The sequence below is a fragment of the Arachis ipaensis genome, chromosome B02, assembly GCF_000816755.2.
Source record: "Arachis ipaensis cultivar K30076 chromosome B02, Araip1.1, whole genome shotgun sequence".
NCBI lineage: Eukaryota > Viridiplantae > Streptophyta > Magnoliopsida > Fabales > Fabaceae > Arachis > Arachis ipaensis.
In genome coordinates, this window is record NC_029786.2 from 7,631,043 (window position 1) to 7,651,220 (window position 20,178).

The window sequence follows — 20,178 nt, forward strand, 5'->3', positions numbered from 1 at the left end:
ATGGGCCAGGCATATTTAGTTGCTGGACATGGCCCACATAGCCCTATAGTTGGAATAACATTTTCTTGAGCAAAATACAAAAAATAATGTTAAAGAAATAATTTTTTCAACTATTTTTTTTAAATTATGTTATTTATTTTAAATCTTAAATTATGAGATTCTTAACCCAAAATTTTAAATTATAAATCTAAACTCAAAAATTGACTAATATTAATAAACTAAAAATTAATTCTTTATCACAAATTCTATTGTATACATACACATTCTTACTCGTAAGAATCTGATTTATATATGATATTTAAATAAGAGAAAGTATTGGGAGCGAATAAAATATCTCTACAATGTGTATAATGGAGGTTTAGGGATGTCCGATTCAATAATAGAGATATAACTATTAGTGTTATTTTTTCTTATCAGCTTAAACTTTTGGGATGAGTAGTTTCATGACATGGTATGAGAATTCTAGATTCAAAATGTCAAGAATTTCATCTTTGATGAACCCCAAAATCAGTTTAGACTTTTAGAATGAGTGATCTTATAACATAAGATGTTTATTATCTCTGATATCCGAATAATTATTCTAGATAATATAAATAATGTTCATTTTTTAACTTATAATTCATTACACACATTATACAAATATTACATTGGCTCTTTAGCGGGATTCTTTAAATAATTCAAACAATTACTACCACTTGTTAGTGCATAAAGTGGATGAGAGTTAATTCAATTGCTGAAAATAAGTGGCACGTTCTTATCTGTCTAACTTAACTTGTAATCAATTTAGGTTAATAGGAATAAATGTAAGGTAAACAAATTTTGATTAATATATGATTGCTAGTCTGAAAACTGACCTAGACTTTCTTCTCAATCAAATCATTCCGTTTATGACGTGTATTAATTACTTAAATAATTATGCATACACAGAACCAACTCTAGAGAGCATTAATTTGGCATTCTTCTAACAAATTTATATAGAGTACTCAGCACAAGACATTGTATCATGCACACACGTGCATGCATATGTATATGTGAATATGCATTAATAAAATATTAAAATTTAACTAATTTGAATTATCAAACAATCAATTTACTCGTTTGCTTGGATAAGCGTCGAAAATTCGAATTTTATATTGTGTATTTAGCATTCTATTAGTCAATAACAAATTTTTAAATAAAATAAGATTTATAAAACATGTATATGTATATATATTAAGAAAAACTACCGAAATATATATATATATATATATATAATTATTTAACAAAATTAATATATAAGATTATGGAAAGTCTCATCTAAATTTAACAAGAACAAAACGATTTATATAGAAATGGTTCTCATGGATAATAAGGTAAGTTGATTATTTTCCATGATTCTTTCAAGTGATGTTAGGTCCATTTTATAAATATTTTTTATTCACATTTTAAGTTTATTTGATAAGTAAACCCTTACACGAATCAAAGACAGTGCGATTTTATAAATTTATAAGAGCTAATAGCCTTTATATTTAATTTGTTTTATAGTGTGATAATAGCCAATATATTTGTTGGTGGATTTAACTATTACTATATTATTTATGATCACATTCAGTATATATATATATTGTTCATACCCTGGCCTAATGATAAGGCCCAGGTCCAAACGAAAAGCCCAATCCAAAGGATTACGCCTCGCTCTATACCGATCTTCACCCCACGAAGTCGGTTCCTACCACGACTTGCTCTAAAGAAGTCGGGACGAAGATTAGCTGGTAGATAAACACCCATTCAAATGAGTAACTGCCCCTAAAATCTCTCTACCCACTTCCTGGAGCCATATCTCAACCTCCCTAAGATAAAGGGACGGTTATTCCCCATGAATAACGGAACTACACCAACGGTGGTTATGGGTTCACCACTATAAATACCCTGACACTCCTCAGGTATCTCTAAGCCCCAATACTCTCTAGACCTGTTTTGCTCCCTTTGCTGACTTTGGCATCAGAGTGTATTTGCAGGTACCACCCCCATTCTCTCATATCGAAGTCGGACAGGGGCCTTGGAGCATCAATCCGCTTGGATACTCCATCATTCCAACGATTGGGCCAGCCAAACTAATCTAACCCAATAATCTCTGGTTACCCACCGTAACATTGGCGCCGTTGCCGGGGACCCGAGAGATCAACCAGTAAAGGTGGACATGTCACAGGAAGACGGTCATGTGGCATTAGATTCCGAACAAGAGAATCTGGATACCGGAAACCACGACGCAGACCTGACCCTTCACCAGGAAACCAACGACCAACACAGGGAAGGAACCTTCGGATTTAAAAATCCGAAGACAAATTCCTCGAAGGGGCGTGAGTCAGAAAAGGATGGACCACCCCACGCAACTGAATTAATGGGGCTAGTCCATGTCCACCAAAGTCGCTTGGAACAGCTGGAACAGGAACGGGAGCAACAAAGGGAGATAGAAAAGCACCTAAGAGAGGAGATGGATCGACGAAAAGAGTTAGAGAAAAAACTCTTAAAGTTAGAATCCTCCCTCAGAGGTCGGAACTCCCGTGAAGATCGAGAAGAGTCGCCCCCGGGAGGGGAGGACCCTTTCAGTGAGGACATAATGAGAGCAAAAGTTCCAAAAAACTTTAAAAGCCCCGATATGGACCTCTATGACGGAACCACCGATCCAAAGCATCATCTAAGTAACTTTAAAAGTCGGATGTATCTGACTGATGCTTCTGATGCAACGCGCTGCAAAGCTTTTCCGACCACCTTATCGAAAGCAGCGATGAAGTGGTTCGATAGTCTCCCTCCAAGGTCAGTCACCAGCTTCGAGGACCTCTCGAGGAAGTTTCTGATGAGGTTCTCCATTCAGAAAGATAAAGTAAAGCATGCACCGAGCCTCCTGGGAATAAAGCAGGAGGTCGGAGAACCTCTACGAGATTATATGGAAAGGTTCAACAAAGCATGCTTAGAGATTCAAGACCTGCCCACCGAGACAGTCATTATGGGGCTAGTAAATGGACTTAGGGAAGGTTCCTTCTCACAATCCATATCAAAAAGGCACCCCACCTCCCTGAGTGACGTACAAGAAAGAGCTGAAAAGTACATCAACATGGAGGAAAACGTCAGGCTGAGAAAGTCGAGCTGGCGACCTGGGCACCTTCCCTCAATAAAAGAGAGAGAAAGGGAGCCCAAGAAGAAAGAAGACCTCGGTCCTGACAGGCCCAGGAAATATCACTCTTATACTCCTCTAAAGGTTTCTATAGTGGACGTATACAGAGAAATTTGCAATGCTGAAAGGCTGCCACCTCCCAGGCCCATTAAAAATAAAAAAGGAGGGAGTCGCAGCGACTACTGTGAGTACCATAAAATATATGGTCACTCGACAAATGACTGTTACGACCTTAAAAATGTGATAGAAAAGCTGGCCAGAGAAGGCCGACTTGACAGATATCTCATAGAAAGGTCGGACAATCATGGGAAGAGAAAGCGAGAAGATGCGGATAGAAGAGACCCACCACCGCAGACTCCGTAGAGACATATACATATGATCTCAGGCGGATTCGCAAGAGGGGGACTCACCAAGTCCGCTCGCAAAAGACACCTCAAGCGAGTATACCAGGTCGGAAATGAATCATCCGACCTTCCCACTATCTCATTTACAAAAGAGGATGGGCAAGGAGTAATCTCTGGACACGACGATCCAGTGGTAATAACTATGATCCTAGCTAATGCTCATCTCCACAGAACCCTAGTAGATCAAGGAAGCTCGGCAGATATCCTTTTCAAACCCGCGTTTGACAAACTGGGGCTGGATGAAAAGGAATTAAGAGCCTACCCCGACACCTTGTACGGGCTAGGCGATACGCTAATAAAACCACTAGGATTTATACCCCTCCACACTACCTTTGAAAAGGGGAAAAAATCCAAAACTCTGAGTATAGACTTTATAGTCATCGACGTAGGGTCAGCATACAATGCCCTAATCGGCAGAACCACCCTGAATCGACTCGGAGCGGTGGTGTCTACCCCCCATCTTTGCATGAAATTTCCGACACCTGCGGGAATAACAACAGTGCGGGGAGACCAGAAGTTGGCAAGAAAGTGTTACAATGAAAGCCTGAACCTGAGGGAAAAAGGCAAAGAGGTTCACACCATAGAGCTCGGTGGTGCAAGGGCCAAAGAAGAGCTACGACCACAGCCAGGAGGAAAAACTGAAGAAATACAGGTCGGCGAAGAGGAAGGAAAGAATACCAGCATAGGAGCCAACCTAGGGGAGACCCTGAAGCAAGGGTTGACTAAGCTCTTGAGAGACAAATCCGACCTCTTCGCCTGGAAGGCTTCCGACATGCCCGGGATAGACCCCAAGCTCATGTCCCACAAGCTCTCGGTACATCCGGGATCCCGACCTGTACAACAGAAAAGGCGCAAGCTCGGCCCGGAACGAGCCCTAGTGGTGGAAGAGCAAGTTCAGGCACTCCTAGAAGCCGGCTTCATTAGAGAAGTTAAATATCCAACATGGCTAGCAAATGTAGTTCTAGTCAAGAAGCAAAACGGCAATTGGAGGATGTGTTGACTACACCGACTTAAATAAAGCATGTCCCAAAGACCCTTATCCACTCCCGAGTATTGATACCTTAGTAGACTCTAGCTCGGGATATCAATACTTGTCGTTCATGGATGCCTACTCGGGATATAACCAAATCCCGATGTATGAGCCAGACCAGGAGAAAACATCATTCATCACGCCCAGAGCTAATTTTTGCTACGTGGTCATGCCATTTGGATTAAAAAATGCAGGGGCCACATACCAAAGGCTGATGAATAAGGTGTTCGCCCCTCACCTTGGGAGCTTAATGGAAGTCTACGTCGACGACATGCTAGTAAAAACCAAGGAAGGAGTCGACCTCTTATCAGACCTCTTGCAAGTCTTCGACACCATAAGGCTACACGGGATGAGGCTAAATCCCGCAAAATGTGCCTTTGCGGTAGAGGCTGGAAAATTCCTAGGTTTTATGCTAACACAGAGAGGGATTGAAGCAAATCCCGATAAGTGTAAAGCTATCCTGGAAATGAAGAGCCCGACTTGCTTAAGAGAGGTTCAGCAATTGAACGGCCGACTTGCAGCCCTCTCCAGGTTCTTGGCAGGATCAGCACTCAAATCCCTTCCACTGTTTTCTTTATTAAGAAAGGGATGCCAGTTCAAATGGACTCCGGAACGCGAAGAAGCATTCTAGGAGTTCAAAAGGTTCTTGAGTCAACCGCCAATCCTAACCCGACCTCTAGTCAGGGAAGATCTTGTCCTTTATTTATTCGTAGCAGACAAAGCTGTCGCATCAGCCCTGATAAGGGAGGACGAGGTCGGACAACATCCAGTTTACTTCATCAGCAAAGTTCTACAAGGCCCCGAGCTAAGGTACCACAAACTAGAGAAGTTTGCCTACTCCTTAGTAATAGCCTCACGAAGGCTACGGCCTTACTTTCAAGCACATACAATAAGAGTCCGAACAAACCAACCCATGAAGCAAATCCTCCAGAAGACGGATGTTGCGGGGAGAATGGTTCAATGGGCAATAGAGCTCTCCGAGTTTGATTTGAAGTATGAAACTCGGACAGCAATCAAAGCCCAATGCCTCACCGACTTCATAGCTGAGTACGCAGGAGACCAAGAGGAAAAGCCAACTACATGGGAACTCTATGTAGATGGATCCTCAAATAAAACAGGAAGCGGTGCAGGCATAATATTGGCGGATGAAAGGGGAACTCAAATAGAGGTATCCCTCAAATTCGAATTCCCAGCTTCAAATAACCAGGCAGAATATGAAGCCCTGATTGCAGGATTGAAGCTGGCATAAGAGGTCGGTGCGACATAAGTGATGATATACAGTGACTCTCAGGTGGTGACCTCCCAGATAAATGGAGAGTATCAGGCCAAAGACCCAAACATGAAGAGATACCTGAAAAAAACTTTGGAATACCTCAGACGCTTTGCCGAAACCGAAGTTAAGCATATAACTCGGGATCTCAATAGCAGAGCAGACGCCCTCTCCAAGTTAGCAAGTACTAAGCCAGGAGGGAACAATAGAAGCCTGATCCAGAAAACTCTCCAAGAGCCCTCTGTAGTAAAAGCAGAGGGCAAACAAGATGTCCTTGAGGTATCCGGGCTAAATCTCGGATGGATGAATCCTCTGGTCGAATACCTAAAATTCGACATCCTCCCCAAAGAGGAAAAAGAGGCCAAGAAAATCCGGAGGGAAGCACAATATTACACTCTGGTGAAAAATATCCTTTATAAAAGAGGAATATCAACGCCATTGTTGAAGTGCGTACCGACCTCAAGGACCACTGAAGTGCTAGAGGAGGTCCACAATGGAATCTGCGGAAACCATCTCGGAGCCAGGTCGCTAGCCAGAAAAGTAATCCGAGCTGGATTCTACTGGCCGACCTTGCAGAAAGACGCCACAGAATTTGTGAAAAAATGCCAACCTTGCCAAATGCATGCAAATTTTCACGTAGCTCCCCCCGAGCTAACCCAATTAAACAGTTTGTTACCATACAAAAACCTAGAAGGCCATTTTAATCGGCGATTTTAGTAGAGCTCAGTTATTCCCTCTGGTATTTGGAGGCATGACTAGGAAGGAAGACAGTTTGTGTAGTTTTAATTTTTCTTATGTCTTTTTTATTGCAGTGTCTATTTCTAGTTTTGAATTGTGTGTGTAAAATGTTAATATTTTAATTTTCCATGTAAATCAAAATTTTACCGAGTTATTAGATTGGTGTAATTGCTTAGACCGAAAATATTGTCAATACATCATCTTAGTGTGTAAATTAGTTTTAACAATGCTGATTTTGGAGTGCAACGTATTAATGGTCTCTGCTAATAAATGTCTATTTACTCGTAAAATATGAGCTATGTGTTGATGTATTCAGCTTGTTAATGATATCATAGATTTATTGACTAAATTGAAAATTAGTAACTAAAATAAAATAAAAATGTACAGCAATTTCTTTTTACGCTCTTGGTCATAGTTGTCAAAATCGGATCGAAAATTAGCGAACCGGTCGGATTTTAAAATCTGGACCGGTTCAAACTGGAAAAATTAGGGAAAAAAAAAGAAACCCCATCCCCAAACGAAAGCCTAGCTCACTACTCCCCCATTCTCCTTCCCTTCAGAGTTCAGAGAGACTGAGACTCTCCCCTATCCTTGTCTCCTTCAAGCTTCAGCTTCAACCTTGCTACTCTCACCCATTCTCCTTCGTGACTTCGTCCTTCCTGTCCTCCTGAAGAACCGAACGGCTGAACCCACCTTCCAAATCGGCAGCCACCCCAGCTCTCTCTCTGTCACCTCGGTTCACCGCCACGGCGCCACCGCACACTCACCTCCGTCGCCGCGCCTTCGCCGGATCCACCAGCTCTCCTCCGCTCGCATCTCGCGTCTCCTCCTCCGGCCGCCTGCGTCCCTGGTGTGCTCCATTGCTTCCCTGCCGTGAGCTCTCTTCGTGGTGTGCTCTACTGCTCCACTCTCTTTCCTGCCGTGAGCATTTACTTGTTTTTTCAGTTTTTTTTTTCCCGTGAAATTTCTTGTGTTATTGCTGTGAATTTTATTGTTGATTGGTTGATGAGCTGATTAGAAATAAATATGGCAGGGTTGAGTTGAAATGTTGAATTGGTTTTGAATGGCTGAATTAGTTGAATTGGTTTCTGAACTTGTTTATGAATTACTGAATTTCTGAATTTGCTGAATTGCTGAATTGCTGAAATTTCTTGTGTTATTGCTGTGAATTTTATTGTTGATTGGCTTATGAGCTGATTAGAAATAACTATGGCAGTGGTTGAATTTATTGAAGGTATAAATAAAGATAGCAAAGATATTAAAGAAAGAAGTCAAGAAGACTCAAGATTGGTTAGTTAGGATTGGTGTTCACAAGTTGGTTATTGGTGCATAATAATTTTGCAGTACATGTATAAATAGCTATGAGTCATCGGGTTCTAAAGAGAGAGATATAGATCATTGCTTTTGTATACACTTTTTTTTGTTATACTAATGAAGAGGTATATTCAGATTACAATAGGTTATTGGTTTTCATTCTGTTTTCTCAAAGGGTTCCTTTGCTATTATTTGTTCTTCAAGCTATTGCATAGTTCTTCATTCAGTTTTGGCTTCTTGGCAGAATTGAAATGTTGAATTGGTTTTAAATTGCTGAATTAGTTGAATTGGTTTTGAATCAGTTCTGAATTAGTTTATGAATTGCTGAATTTCTGAATTGCTGAATTATTTCTTAGATATAATTCATGAATTGTTACTCTTGTGTGTTAAACTAAGATACTATTGTAGTACTAACTAATTGAGACTTGATTGTTGTTAAATTAAGATACCATTGTAGCTGACTAATTCAAATTTTAATATAGTTATTGACTATTTTATATTTTTATTTACGTGGGACTGAGTCACCGGTTCAACCAGTGAATCAGTAGCCTGATTGGTTCGATAACCGGTTTGGTTCTGACAACTATGCTCTTGGTTGAGTTTATTGCAATTCACGTGGGCATTTCGTTTTATGTTCTTATTTTTAAGACCAAATTTGAGTGTTTACTCAAACACCTTTATGTTATGTCAGAGAGAGCGAAATTGATTGATTGTTTGATTTGTTTCGGTAGCAAAAAGCAAATAAATGCAGATAGAAACAATTGATATTGGTGGTAGGGTAGGGCAACAACAAAGCAACATGAAATTGAAATTTTCTTCTCTCTTTTTATTTTCCGTTTTCGAGCTGCAAGAGTGAAGAAGGTGAAGGAGGGTATGATGCTGAGAGTGGTGGTGCGATGGAGCTGCTGGAAGCCAATGGCTTCTCTTCCTCTCCCAACACTTCGATTCCCTCGCCGCCCACGTCTCCTCCGCTTCCCCACCTCAAACCTCCTCTCTCCTCTGTCCGCCTCCGCGACACTTGCTCCCAGTGACTCTTTCATCTCCTCCTCTTCCTCCTCCTTCCATGTTGATCTCCAACCTTATCTCCGCTGCTCCATGCCTCACAAGCACCTCCGAGTCGCAGTACTTCTCAGCGGCGGTGTTGACAGCAGCGTCGCCCTCCGGCTCCTCCACGCCGCCGGCCATTCCTGCACCGCCTTCTACCTCAAGATTTGGTTCCAAGTACTGCTCCCTCCGAACTCTAATCCCTCATTAAATTCTCACAACTGAGTGTTCATGACATGATTTGACCTAGTGTATGCTTGCATTTAGTTAGTTAACATAACTGCATCTTAATCCAACCATTCCCAACACACTTGCTTAGATTGGTTCTGATGCGTGGCTTTTATCTGTAGGAAGATTTTGAGAACTTTTGGTCAGAGTGCCCCTGGGAAGAGGATTTGAAGTATGCCAAAGCTGTTTGTAATCAGGTTAATTTCTTTCCTTGTTCACTACTCAAAAGAAAGAGCTCATTGTTGCTTATGTATAATGCAAACGAGTTTTATTACAGGTTGAGGTGCCATTAGAAGTTGTGCATTTGACCGATGAATACTGGAACAATGTGGTATGATGAAATGAACCCCTCTCTTGAACTTCTTTTTTTTCTATTCTTTACTCAGTTTCACCCAAGCTGTCAAACATCAAATTATAGCACACTCGTGTAATTAGACTATTAAAATAATTGAGTGATTCTAATTAAGATGCACACATGCTGCATATCAGGTTTCTTACATCATTGAAGAGTATCGTTGTGGCCGAACTCCTAATCCGGATGTTCTCTGTAACACAAGAATAAAATTTGGTGCGCATTGAATTACATGTGATGAACGAATCCACTGCCATGGTTTATTCTGTGTACTATTTCGTTAATCAAACATTAGTTTTTTCAGGTGCATTTTTGGATGCAATAAGTGGTATGGGATTTGACTATGTTGCCTCCGGACATTATGCAAATGTTATCCACCCATGTGCCGATCAAATGGAGGAACCTTCTGTTCTGGAGCTGTCGCAAGACATGGTACCCATATGAGATGTATATACCATTATCATTACCTGATCTTGTTTGCATTTCAGGTTTATAGGTGATATACATAGTCAGCTTTCTGTGAAGAATTTAGACAGATTAACTTAAATTTTTTTAGAAGTCCTATTAAGTGTTTGCTTTCTCGTTTATTACTCAGGTAAAAATTTTTGTTAGCAGTTGGTTTCTTACGTGGTTTTAAAATTTTAGGTGAAAGATCAAACGTATTTCCTTTCACACCTCTCACAGTCCCAGCTGAAGCAACTTCTTTTTCCTCTTGGGCGTATTTCCAAGGTTTGTTGCGAGTTGTGACTGACTTGTACCAGTTACATTGCTTTATTTTTGTGCATTATGTTGTCACTTTTATGATGGTCTAGCATGACTAATCGGCTGTATGCATTCAGAAAATACTTGTTACCTTTGTAGTGCCCTGAATTGTAATTTGAGTTTGAAAATTGTATGCTGTTTTGCACTAACCACTTATGAAAGGCCCGAGAAGTTATTTTGTTCTGTTTAGTTAACATTTTTTATCATTTCGGGCATGCTAACATTTTTTTGTAAATGAAAAGATTAAAAACAATTATAGCACTGCATTGTGAAAAATAAAATTTGAAGTCTAACTTTTGTCTCCTGCCACAAATTTTGCAGGATGAAGTCCGCAGGCTGGCAACAGAATTTGATCTTCCAAATAAGGATAGAAAGGATTCACAAGGTATATGCTTTTTGGGCAAGGTATGCAAAGTAAACAGCTCCATTACACTATATCTATGTCAAAGTTTTGAGAAATAGATTCTTTTACATATCACTAATGATTCTTTTGAATTGATTTGAATGTGGACGATGTTGATTCTGAAATTTTATTCATGTTAATTTACATTTTGAATAATTTACTTTTATGTTGTCAATTAGTTCACATTTTAGTATTTTGAAACAAATCTCAAAAATAGTTTTCTTATTCAAAACCATGTCCTTACCTTCTGGGTAGCAGATAAGGTTCAGTGAATTTGTTGCAAGACATATTGGGGAGAGGGAAGGTATCATACTAGAAGCTGAGACAGGAGATTTCCTTGGCAAACATCGGGGATTCTGGTTTTATACTATTGGCCAGCGTCAGGGTTTACGTCTACCTGGGGGCCCATGGTTTGTTCCCTCTATATTTCTTTTTGGCATCAACTGTATTATCTATCTAATGAAGTTTCGATCATATAATTATAGATTCCATTTTTCCCTGAAGATAGATCCCACATATTGTAGGTGAAGTATGAAAGTCTGAACTCTATAGTTCACATTGGGAGGTTTTTAAACTTTTGATAATTTTCTTGAAAAGGATCAAGCTTTTGCTCTTCAATAAGTTTCTCCACCTAGATTCATTTTAAAATTTGCTTTGATTGTATATTTATCCTAGTCTAAAGTATCAATTTTGGCCTCCTTGTAATGTTTCTTATCCCATTTTTCTTCTCGCGCAGGTACGTTGTTGAAAAGGATATTAAAAACAATGTAGTCTTTGTGTCAAGAAATTACTTTTCCTTTGACAAAAGAAGGCGTCTATTTCGTGTAAGCTCTTTAAAATGGTTGAGTGGGCTGCCTGCAACCCAGACAAGTCAGCTTCAATGCAAGGTGAGAAGTTCTCGAATTTCAGTTTTTCTTCCCTGTTGGGAGAAACTAGAAACATTTTCGTTCTGTGTATAGTACTGTAAGTTCTGTTATCTTGAACCATTTCAGGTGAGACACGGTCCGGGATTCTACGATTGTAGTTTCGAAATGGAAGTAGGAGAGGATGGTCAAGAAAGCGTTGCTGTTGTCCGGTTATCTGAAGATGATCAAGGCCTAGCAGCTGGGCAATTTGCGGCCTTCTATGAGGGAAGAAAATGCATAGGTTCCGGTGTGATTTTGGAGTCATGGGATGATCAAAGTTTTCCTGTATGTGCAAAAGCTTTAGAAATTGCAAGAATGGAAGATAAATCAAAGCTAGGGAATCCAGTTAAGATAAAAGTTAAACCAGAAGAGGTGTTTGTTTCCACAGAGGTAGCAAGCAAAGCATGATAAGAGAATAAGAAAATCTTGAGTTGCTGCCACTAAAACAATAAGCAGAGGGCCTTATATATTCCCTTCCAATTGGCAATCAAAAGAATCCATAGAAATGGACATAATGTAGGGAATAGGGATGACTATTTTATGATGCAATGCAAAGACAGTAGGAAAGTAAGAGCACCCATTATTCGGTAGTTTGTAGTTTTTTTTTGTGGGGGCGGAGGGGGTTGGTGGTAGCACCAATGTTCTGCAGTCTGTACATAAGTACATTATTGACAATATATAACTTAAAGATGCTTCACATGTAACAGAGAAATTTAATTATTGTATCATGGGGAAGATATCAATGAAATATTGGTAGAAAAGACATTTATGATGCGGACAATGCAAACTTATTTAACATCAATGTTTTTTGCAGCGTTGTGAGCACAAATGTTCTAATCTGTCATTAACTGAATCAGTTGTAATAATAAAAAGTGGTGGGAACAATTGGTATATAGGTATAACTATATGAGAAGCAAAATAAAAAATGCAAACTGCTTTACAAAAATGATGTTACTAACTACATATTATTACATTAAATGGGAAAATGATCATGTCAACTTTATTTTTCATAATACTTCACACAAACACTTTGTATTATATATTTGCATAAATTTGTAGAGAAAATAAGCGACATTATTAAAATCAATTATGTTAGGTGTATATCAAAATTAATTATCAAAATTAGCTACTAGTATAAAATAAATATTAAAATATAAAATATATTAAAAATAAATTAAATAACACATTTATATACAAATATATAATAATTGATTTTAGTATATAAATATCATTTTTGTATTAAAATACGACTATCTATTTTTCATTAAATCAAATATTGTTAATGATTGTTCTTAGGTATATATACATTAACAAATAAAAAGAAATTTTACATGAAAAAAAGAGAAAGGGGGACAAATCCCGCCAAATGTCTGAATGTTCTAGCACTTAAAATACGAATATCTGTTTTTCATTAAATTAAATATTGTTAATGATTGTTCTTAGGTATATATACATTAACAAATAAAAAGAAATTTTACATTAAAAAAAGAGAAAGGGGGATAAACTCTGCCGCAATGTCGAGTGTTCCAGCATTTAGCTTCATAATTATCAAGTCCGACTCGACTTAATCGGTTCGATTAAAAATCTAGTCATCTGATCAAACCGAGTCATTCTCTATATGTTCAAACATTAGACCCGCTAAAATTCGGGTTGACCGGCCTGAATTTTAGGGGAAAAAGAATTGACCTGGTCGGTTTATATAACCGTACTTTCTTCTTTTGTAACTCGAAAACGGCGTCCTAATCTGATCTCAAGCCCTTAACGTCCTGCTTCTCTCAAGGCTCTTTCTCCTCACTGTCTCACCCAAGCTCAAGCGCTCTCACCTCTCTCGTGGTTGGTGTTGTCATCGCACTCACTCACATCTCCAGTCTCGCTCGCTTACTCACCGTCTTGCATTCAAGGTTGTTGTCGCGCGCTGTGTGGTCACCGCCGTCTCGCTTTCGGTCGCCGCCTTACCTGCGCTCGCCTTTGCCGGCGGCAGAAGCAGACGAAACCAACATCTGGTCCCTCGGCTGGTGGTGGTCATCGTCTTTCCCCTAATTTGCTTGCTTTGTTGCCTTCCGTGGGGTCGTCGTCTTCTAGTTTGAGGTCCTCGCCGTCGCCAACTGCCGTAGACCATTGGTGAGTCCTTGCATCATTGCTTCTCCTGTTTTGTCTCTTCTACATTTTTTTTCTCCCTATATTTTGAGATGTTGAATTTCTAATCAATTAATTTGCCTTGTTGATGATCTAAATGTTGTTGTAAATACTAGAATTTGTTGCTGTTTTTGTTGCAATAAGTTGAATTTGTTGATGATTATCATTATTGAACCTTAAAATTTTTGATGTCTTGCTAAAATAATCACTTAGATAAATTTTTTGTTGCTGTAAATTATTTTTTGAACTAAACTTTTTGTTGCTGAAAATTATCATAATTGAATTTATTATTAAAAATTATCAACGAATTGAATTTGTTACTGTATAAATATATTTGATTTTTAATATTGATTGATTTGATTCTTACATAGATAATATTGGTCAAGCTCCAAGTTTGTCCGATAAAGATATAGATACCGACTTTAAAATCATTTTTAGACTTAATTTAGTTATTGTGTTACTAGAAATCGGTCCGCACGATGCACAGTTGGTTATATATAATCGGTTATAAAATAATTAAAGTGTTGTAGAATAAATAAGGAAGAGATAATAAAGTAAAGTATAAATAGAAAAATACTACTATCAGAATTTACCAATACTATTATATTACTATAAAGATAATATATTAATATTATATTAGTAGTATGTGAAGAAAGAAAGTAAAAGTGCTATATATTATAGTGCATATAAGAAAGAGAGAGAGAAAGTATTTGCTTTTATTATTGCTGTGTCAAAAGCTTCAGCCTTATTCCCCTATTTATATATGTGCAATGTTTCACTTTTTCAAATGTTGGAAAACATGCACCGCTTATTCTTTAATGTTTGTACTTCCCAATAGTACTTGAATGGAAGAATAGATTATGCTGAGTAGATATTGAATGGATATATGGACATCCATATTGTAACACTCCCCCTTGGATGTCCATTTAGGATTATGCCTCGTTAAAACCTTACTAAAAAAAACCTAATGGGAAAAAAACTTTAGTAAAGAAAAAAGAGTACAATATCCTTTGTGATGGGGACTGCCTCATTAAAAACCTTGTCAAGAAAAATCCAATGGGAAAAAACCTGACGAAGGAAAAAATAGTACAGTCTCCTCCTCTTGTCGACATCATTTAATATCTCGAAATCGGCGCATCCCAATCTCATGTACCAATCTTTCAAAGGAGGATTTTGGGAGTGACTTTGTGAATAAATATGCCAAATTGTCACTTGAGCGGATCTGTTGGACATCAATTGTCCCTTGATTTTGAAGATCATGAGTGAAGAAGAATTTGGGAGAAATATGCTTTGTTCTATCACCTTTGATGTATCCGCCTTTAAGTTGAGCAATGCATGCTGTATTATCTTCAAACAGAACAGTTGGAGCTATCTTATGATCAATCAGTCCACATGATGACAGAATATATTGGATCAAACTCTTGAGCCAAAAACACGTACGACTAGCTTCATGTATTGCTAGTATTTCAGCATGATTAGAGGAGGTTGCTGCTATCGTCTGTTTCGTGGACCTCCATGATATAGCTGTACCACCATATGTGAACAGGTATCCTGTTTGAGATCTCCCTTTATGTGGATCAGACAAGTAGCCAGCATCTGCATAGCCAACTAGTTGTGACTTGGATCCATAGGGATAAAACAATCCCATATCAACCGTCCCATGAAGATATCGAAAGATTTGTTTGATTCTGTTCCAATGTCTTCTGGTTGGAGAAGAACTATACCTTGCTAATAAATTCACAGCAAATGATATATCGGGTCGTGTATTATTAGCAAGATATATTAGTACTCCAATGGCAATAAGATATGGTACTTCAGAACTAAGGATATCTTCATTCTCTTCTTTAGGACGAAATTGATCATTTTCCACATCCAAAGATCTTACGACCATTGGGATACTCAAGGGATGTGATTTATTCATATAAAATCTTTTTAAGATCTTCTCTATGTATGTTGTTTGATGAATAAAGATCCCGTTTCTTATATGCTCGATCTGCAGGTCGAGACAAAATTTAGTCCTTCCAAGGTTTTCATCTCAAACTCTTCTTTTAGAGTTTTTATAATTGTTGGAATCTCTTCAGGAGTTTCAATGATATTTAAATCATCAATGTACATGGCAATTATAATGAATCCAGATGCAGATTTCTTTATGAAAACACAGGGGCAGATATCATCATTCTTGAATCCGTTTTTGGCCAGATACTCAGTAAGACGATTATACCACATTCGTTCAGATTGCTTTAGACCATATAAAGATCTTTGTAATTTGACTGAGTATAACCCTTGTGAATATTCATTGAATGGTTTAGATATCTTTAGTCCTTCAGGGACTTTCATATAGATATTCCGATCTAATGAGCCATATAAATAGGTTGTTACCACATTCATTAAATGCATATGCAATTTATGATATGCAGATAAATTGACCAAATAACGCAATGTTATTGCATCCACTACAGGGAAATACGTTTCTTCATAATCTATGCCGGGCCTTTGTGAAAAACCTTGTGCCACAAGTCGGGCTTTGTAGTGCACGACTTCATTTTTCTCATTTCATTTTCTCACAAATACCCACCGGTATCCAACAGGTTTTACATCGTCTGGTGTATGAACTACAGGTCCAAAGACTTCACGTTTTGCAAGTGAGTCTAGCTCAGCCTTCATGGCTTCTTCTCATTTTGGCCAATCATTCCTTTGTCGACATTTTTCGACTGATCTTGGCTCAAGATCCTTACTTTCATGCATGATATTTAATGCCACATTATATGCAAATATTTCATTGACAATTGTTTTATTTCGGTCCCATTTCTTTCCTGTAAAGACATAATTTATCGAGATCTCGTCATTTTCATAATTTTCAGGTACCTGAACGTCTTCTGGCGTTATATCAAAATTTTGGACAACTGCAGGTGTCTTTTCTATGTCTTTTTCAACAGAAATAGTATTTACCTCTTTTCTCTTTCGAGAATTTTTATCTTTGGAACTGACAGGCCTGCCACGCTTCTGGCGTGTATTTGCTTCGGTGGCAATTTGTCCAACTGGGACATCAATTCGAATTGGGGCATTTTCCGCTGGTATATACGACTTGGTTATCCTCTTTGTATCGAAAAATGCATCAGGCAATTCATTTGCTATTCTTTGCAAATGTATAATCTTTTGAACTTATAGTTCACATTGTCCTGATCGAGGATCTAAATGCATCAACGATGATGCATTCCAATTAAGTTCCTTTTCAGGAAGCTTATTATCTCCCCCTAATGTTAGAAATTTTGATTCATCAAAATGACAATCTGTAAACCGGGCTTTAAATACATCTCCAGTTTGTATCTCAAGATACCTCACTATAGAGGGAGAATCATATCCAACATATATCTCCAATTTTCTTTGGGGTCCATTTTGGTGCAACTAGGTGGTGCAATGGGAACATATATCGCACACCCAAATATTCTTAAATGGGAAATATTTGGCTGCTGGCCAAAAGCTAATTGCATAGGAGAGAATTGATGGTAACTCGTTGGCCTCAAACGAATAAGTGCTGCGGCATGTAAAATAGCATGCCCCCAAACCGAGGTTGGGAGATTTGTTCTCATAAGTAAGGATCTAGTAATTAATTGGAGGCCTTTAATAAGTGATTCTGCTAACCCATTTTGTGTGTGAACATAAGCTACTGGATGTTCAACACTTATTCCATTAGCCATACAATAAGCATCAAAAGCTTGGAAAGTAAATTCACCAGCATTATCAAGACAAATTGCTTTAATTGGATTTTCTGGAAATTGTGCTTTTAATCGAATAATTTGAGCCAGTAATCTCGCAAACGCCAGGTTGTGAGAAGATAACAAGTACACGTGTGACCATCTCGAAGATGCGTCTATTAGGACCATAAAATATCTAAAAGATCCATATGGTGGATGAATAGGTCCACATATATCACCTTGAATCCTTTCTAGAAATTCAGAGGACTCAAATCCAATCTTTACTTGTGATGGCCTTAAAATTAACTTTCCTTAAGAACATGCAGCACAACAAAATTCACTAGATTTAAGAATCTTCTAGTTCTTTAGTGAATGTCCATGGGAGTTTTCAATAATTCTCCTTATCATGGTTGTTCGCGGATGACCCAATCGGTCGTGCTAAGTTATGAATTCATTTGGACTAGTAAACTTCTGGTTTACAGTGGCATGTGATTCAATTGCACTAATCTTGGTATAATACTATAATATAACCCAGATGAAAGTGAGGGTAATTTTTCTAATATAACTTTCTTATTTGAATCATGAGTTGTGATACATAAATACTCATGATTTTTCTCATTCATTATCTCAACATGATATCCATTTCGGCGAATATATTTGAGAACTCAACAAGTTCCCAGGGACTTAGTAGATAATAGTGCATTATTTATTATAAATTTTGTTCCTCCAGGAAACAAAATTATAGCTCTTCCGGAGCCTTCTATCACATTGCCTGAGCCAATAATAGTATTAACATATTCTTCTTTTGGCACAAGATGGGTAAAATATATATCACATTTGAGAATGGTGTGCGAACTTGCACTATCCGCAAGGCATACATTTTCATTATATATCCTTGCCATTTTCTTCAAAGACAAATAATAATAATAAAATAAGTAATATGCACAGTTAAATTGAATACTTGATCGGAATTATTTTTCTAAGAAACATCGTACATAAAAATAATGTCATATACTAAAATTTTATTTTAAAACTTGACACATTTAATGATTTTAAAATTCATAAACATTAATGTTTCATTACTTATATACATCACATTTGAAACTTAAATACATAGAAAATAAAACTTAACAATAAGTTCTTTACATTATTTATTTGCATAGATACTTAACAATCCCACATATTAAACTATTCCATCATTGATCAAATGACCAATATTTCCTTCAGGGTCCTCAAAGAAATCAGATACATCATAATGAGTGGTGGAATTTTCAGCATCATTTGAAAAAAAAATTCGTTTCTGTTCCTTTGTCGTCTTTTTTCAAAGATGCTTGATAGAGATCGACTAGGTGCCTTGGGGTACGACAGGTACGTGACCAATGGCCCTTTCCACCACGACAGAAATACTTATCCTCTGTTGATTTATTTTGCCCAATATTTCTTTCTTTATCCCACTTCTGGTGAGATCATCTCTTTTGAATATAATTCCTTTTCCTTCCATAATTTTTCTTATTATTAAAACCTTGCAATTTACCTCTTCTGGGGTAATTTGCCGCATTTACTTCAGGAAATGGGGCGGCACCAGCTGGGCGCACTTCATGATTCTTTAAAAGTAACTCATTGTTGCGTTCAGCAACAAGAAAACAAGAAATTAACTCAGAATATTTTTTAAACCCTTTTTCTCGATACTGCTGCTGCAAGAGCACATTCGAGGCATGGAAGGTTGAGAAAATTTTCTCTAACATATCATGATCAGTTATCTTTTCCCCACATAATTTCATTCGTGAGGTGATTTGAAACATTGCAAAATTATATTCATTTATGGATTTAAAATCCTGCAGACGCAAGTGCGTCCATTCATATCGGGCTTGAGGAAGTATCACCGTTTTTTTATGATTGTACCTTTTTTCAAGGTCTTTCCAAAGATCTGCAGGATCTTTTAATGTGATATATTCATTTTTCAATCCTATATCAAGATGACGACGAAGAAAAATTATGACTTTGGCTTTATCCTTCTGTGATGCATTATTTTCAGCCTTAATGGTATCTCCAAGATCCATTGAATCAAGATGGATTTCAATATCTAATATCCATGATAAATAATTGTTTTCAGATATATCAAGAGCATTGAATTCAAGATGAGAGAGTTTCGACATAATGAAAATTTGTTACCTGAGTCTTCCTAAAAATTTGATCAAGAGTCTCGTGCTGATAACGTATTGTAGAATAAATAAGGAAGAGATAATAAAGTAAAGTATAAATAGAAAAACACTACTATCAGAATTTACCAATACTATTATACTACTATAAAGATAATATATTAATATTATATTAGTAGTATGTGAAGAGAGAAAATAAAAGTGCTATATATTGTAGTGCATATAAAAGAGAGAGAGAGAGAAAGTATTTGCTTTTATTATTGCTGTGTATCAAAAGCCTCAGCCTTATTCTCCTATTTATACATGTGCAATGTTTCACTTTTTCAAATGCTGAAAAATATGCACCGCTTATTTTTTTAATGTTTGTACTTCCCAATAGTACTTGAATGGAAGAATAGATTATGTTGAGTAAATATTGAATAGATATATGGACATCCATTTCGTAACATAAAGGGTAAATATTGTTATGAATAAATAATAATGTATTTTAAATAATTTGTAACTTTTTATTTATAATTTTGTATATTTATTTTTAGTAAATTAATTTGAATAGTTAAATATATATTTTAAATTATTACAAACAT

General features: G+C 37.3%; 1 protein-coding gene across 9 annotated transcripts; it reads left to right on the forward strand.

Annotated features, from left to right (window-relative positions):
- Positions 7,107-12,376, forward strand: LOC107624756 (tRNA-specific 2-thiouridylase MnmA). 9 transcript variants are annotated; one of them, XM_021115324.1, is made up of 11 exons: positions 7,107-7,517; positions 7,630-9,131; positions 9,305-9,379; positions 9,460-9,513; positions 9,672-9,750; positions 9,830-9,966; positions 10,180-10,263; positions 10,618-10,701; positions 10,958-11,109; positions 11,436-11,586; positions 11,692-12,376. In XM_021115324.1, the coding sequence occupies exons 2-11, from the start codon at positions 8,784-8,786 to the stop codon at positions 12,010-12,012; spliced, it is 1,485 nt and encodes a 494-aa protein (XP_020970983.1). In that variant the 5' UTR covers positions 7,107-7,517; positions 7,630-8,783; the 3' UTR covers positions 12,013-12,376. The 9 variants fall into 9 exon arrangements, with proteins under 9 accessions (XP_020970983.1, XP_020970984.1, XP_020970986.1 ...); XM_021115325.1 differs by having other exon boundaries at positions 8,642-9,131; XM_021115327.1 differs by having other exon boundaries at positions 8,747-9,131.

Excerpts from the sequence above, each read along its gene's own strand:
- LOC107624756 (XM_021115324.1), top strand. The coding sequence starts at position 8,784 with ATGATGCTGAGAGTGGTGGTGCGATGGAGCTGCTGGAAGCCAATGGCT. Across the intron at positions 9,967-10,179 it reads TGGAGCTGTCGCAAGACATG|GTGAAAGATCAAACGTATTT; the intron begins GTACCCATATGA and ends TTAAAATTTTAG. Across the intron at positions 11,110-11,435 it reads CGTCTACCTGGGGGCCCATG|GTACGTTGTTGAAAAGGATA; the intron begins GTTTGTTCCCTC and ends CTTCTCGCGCAG.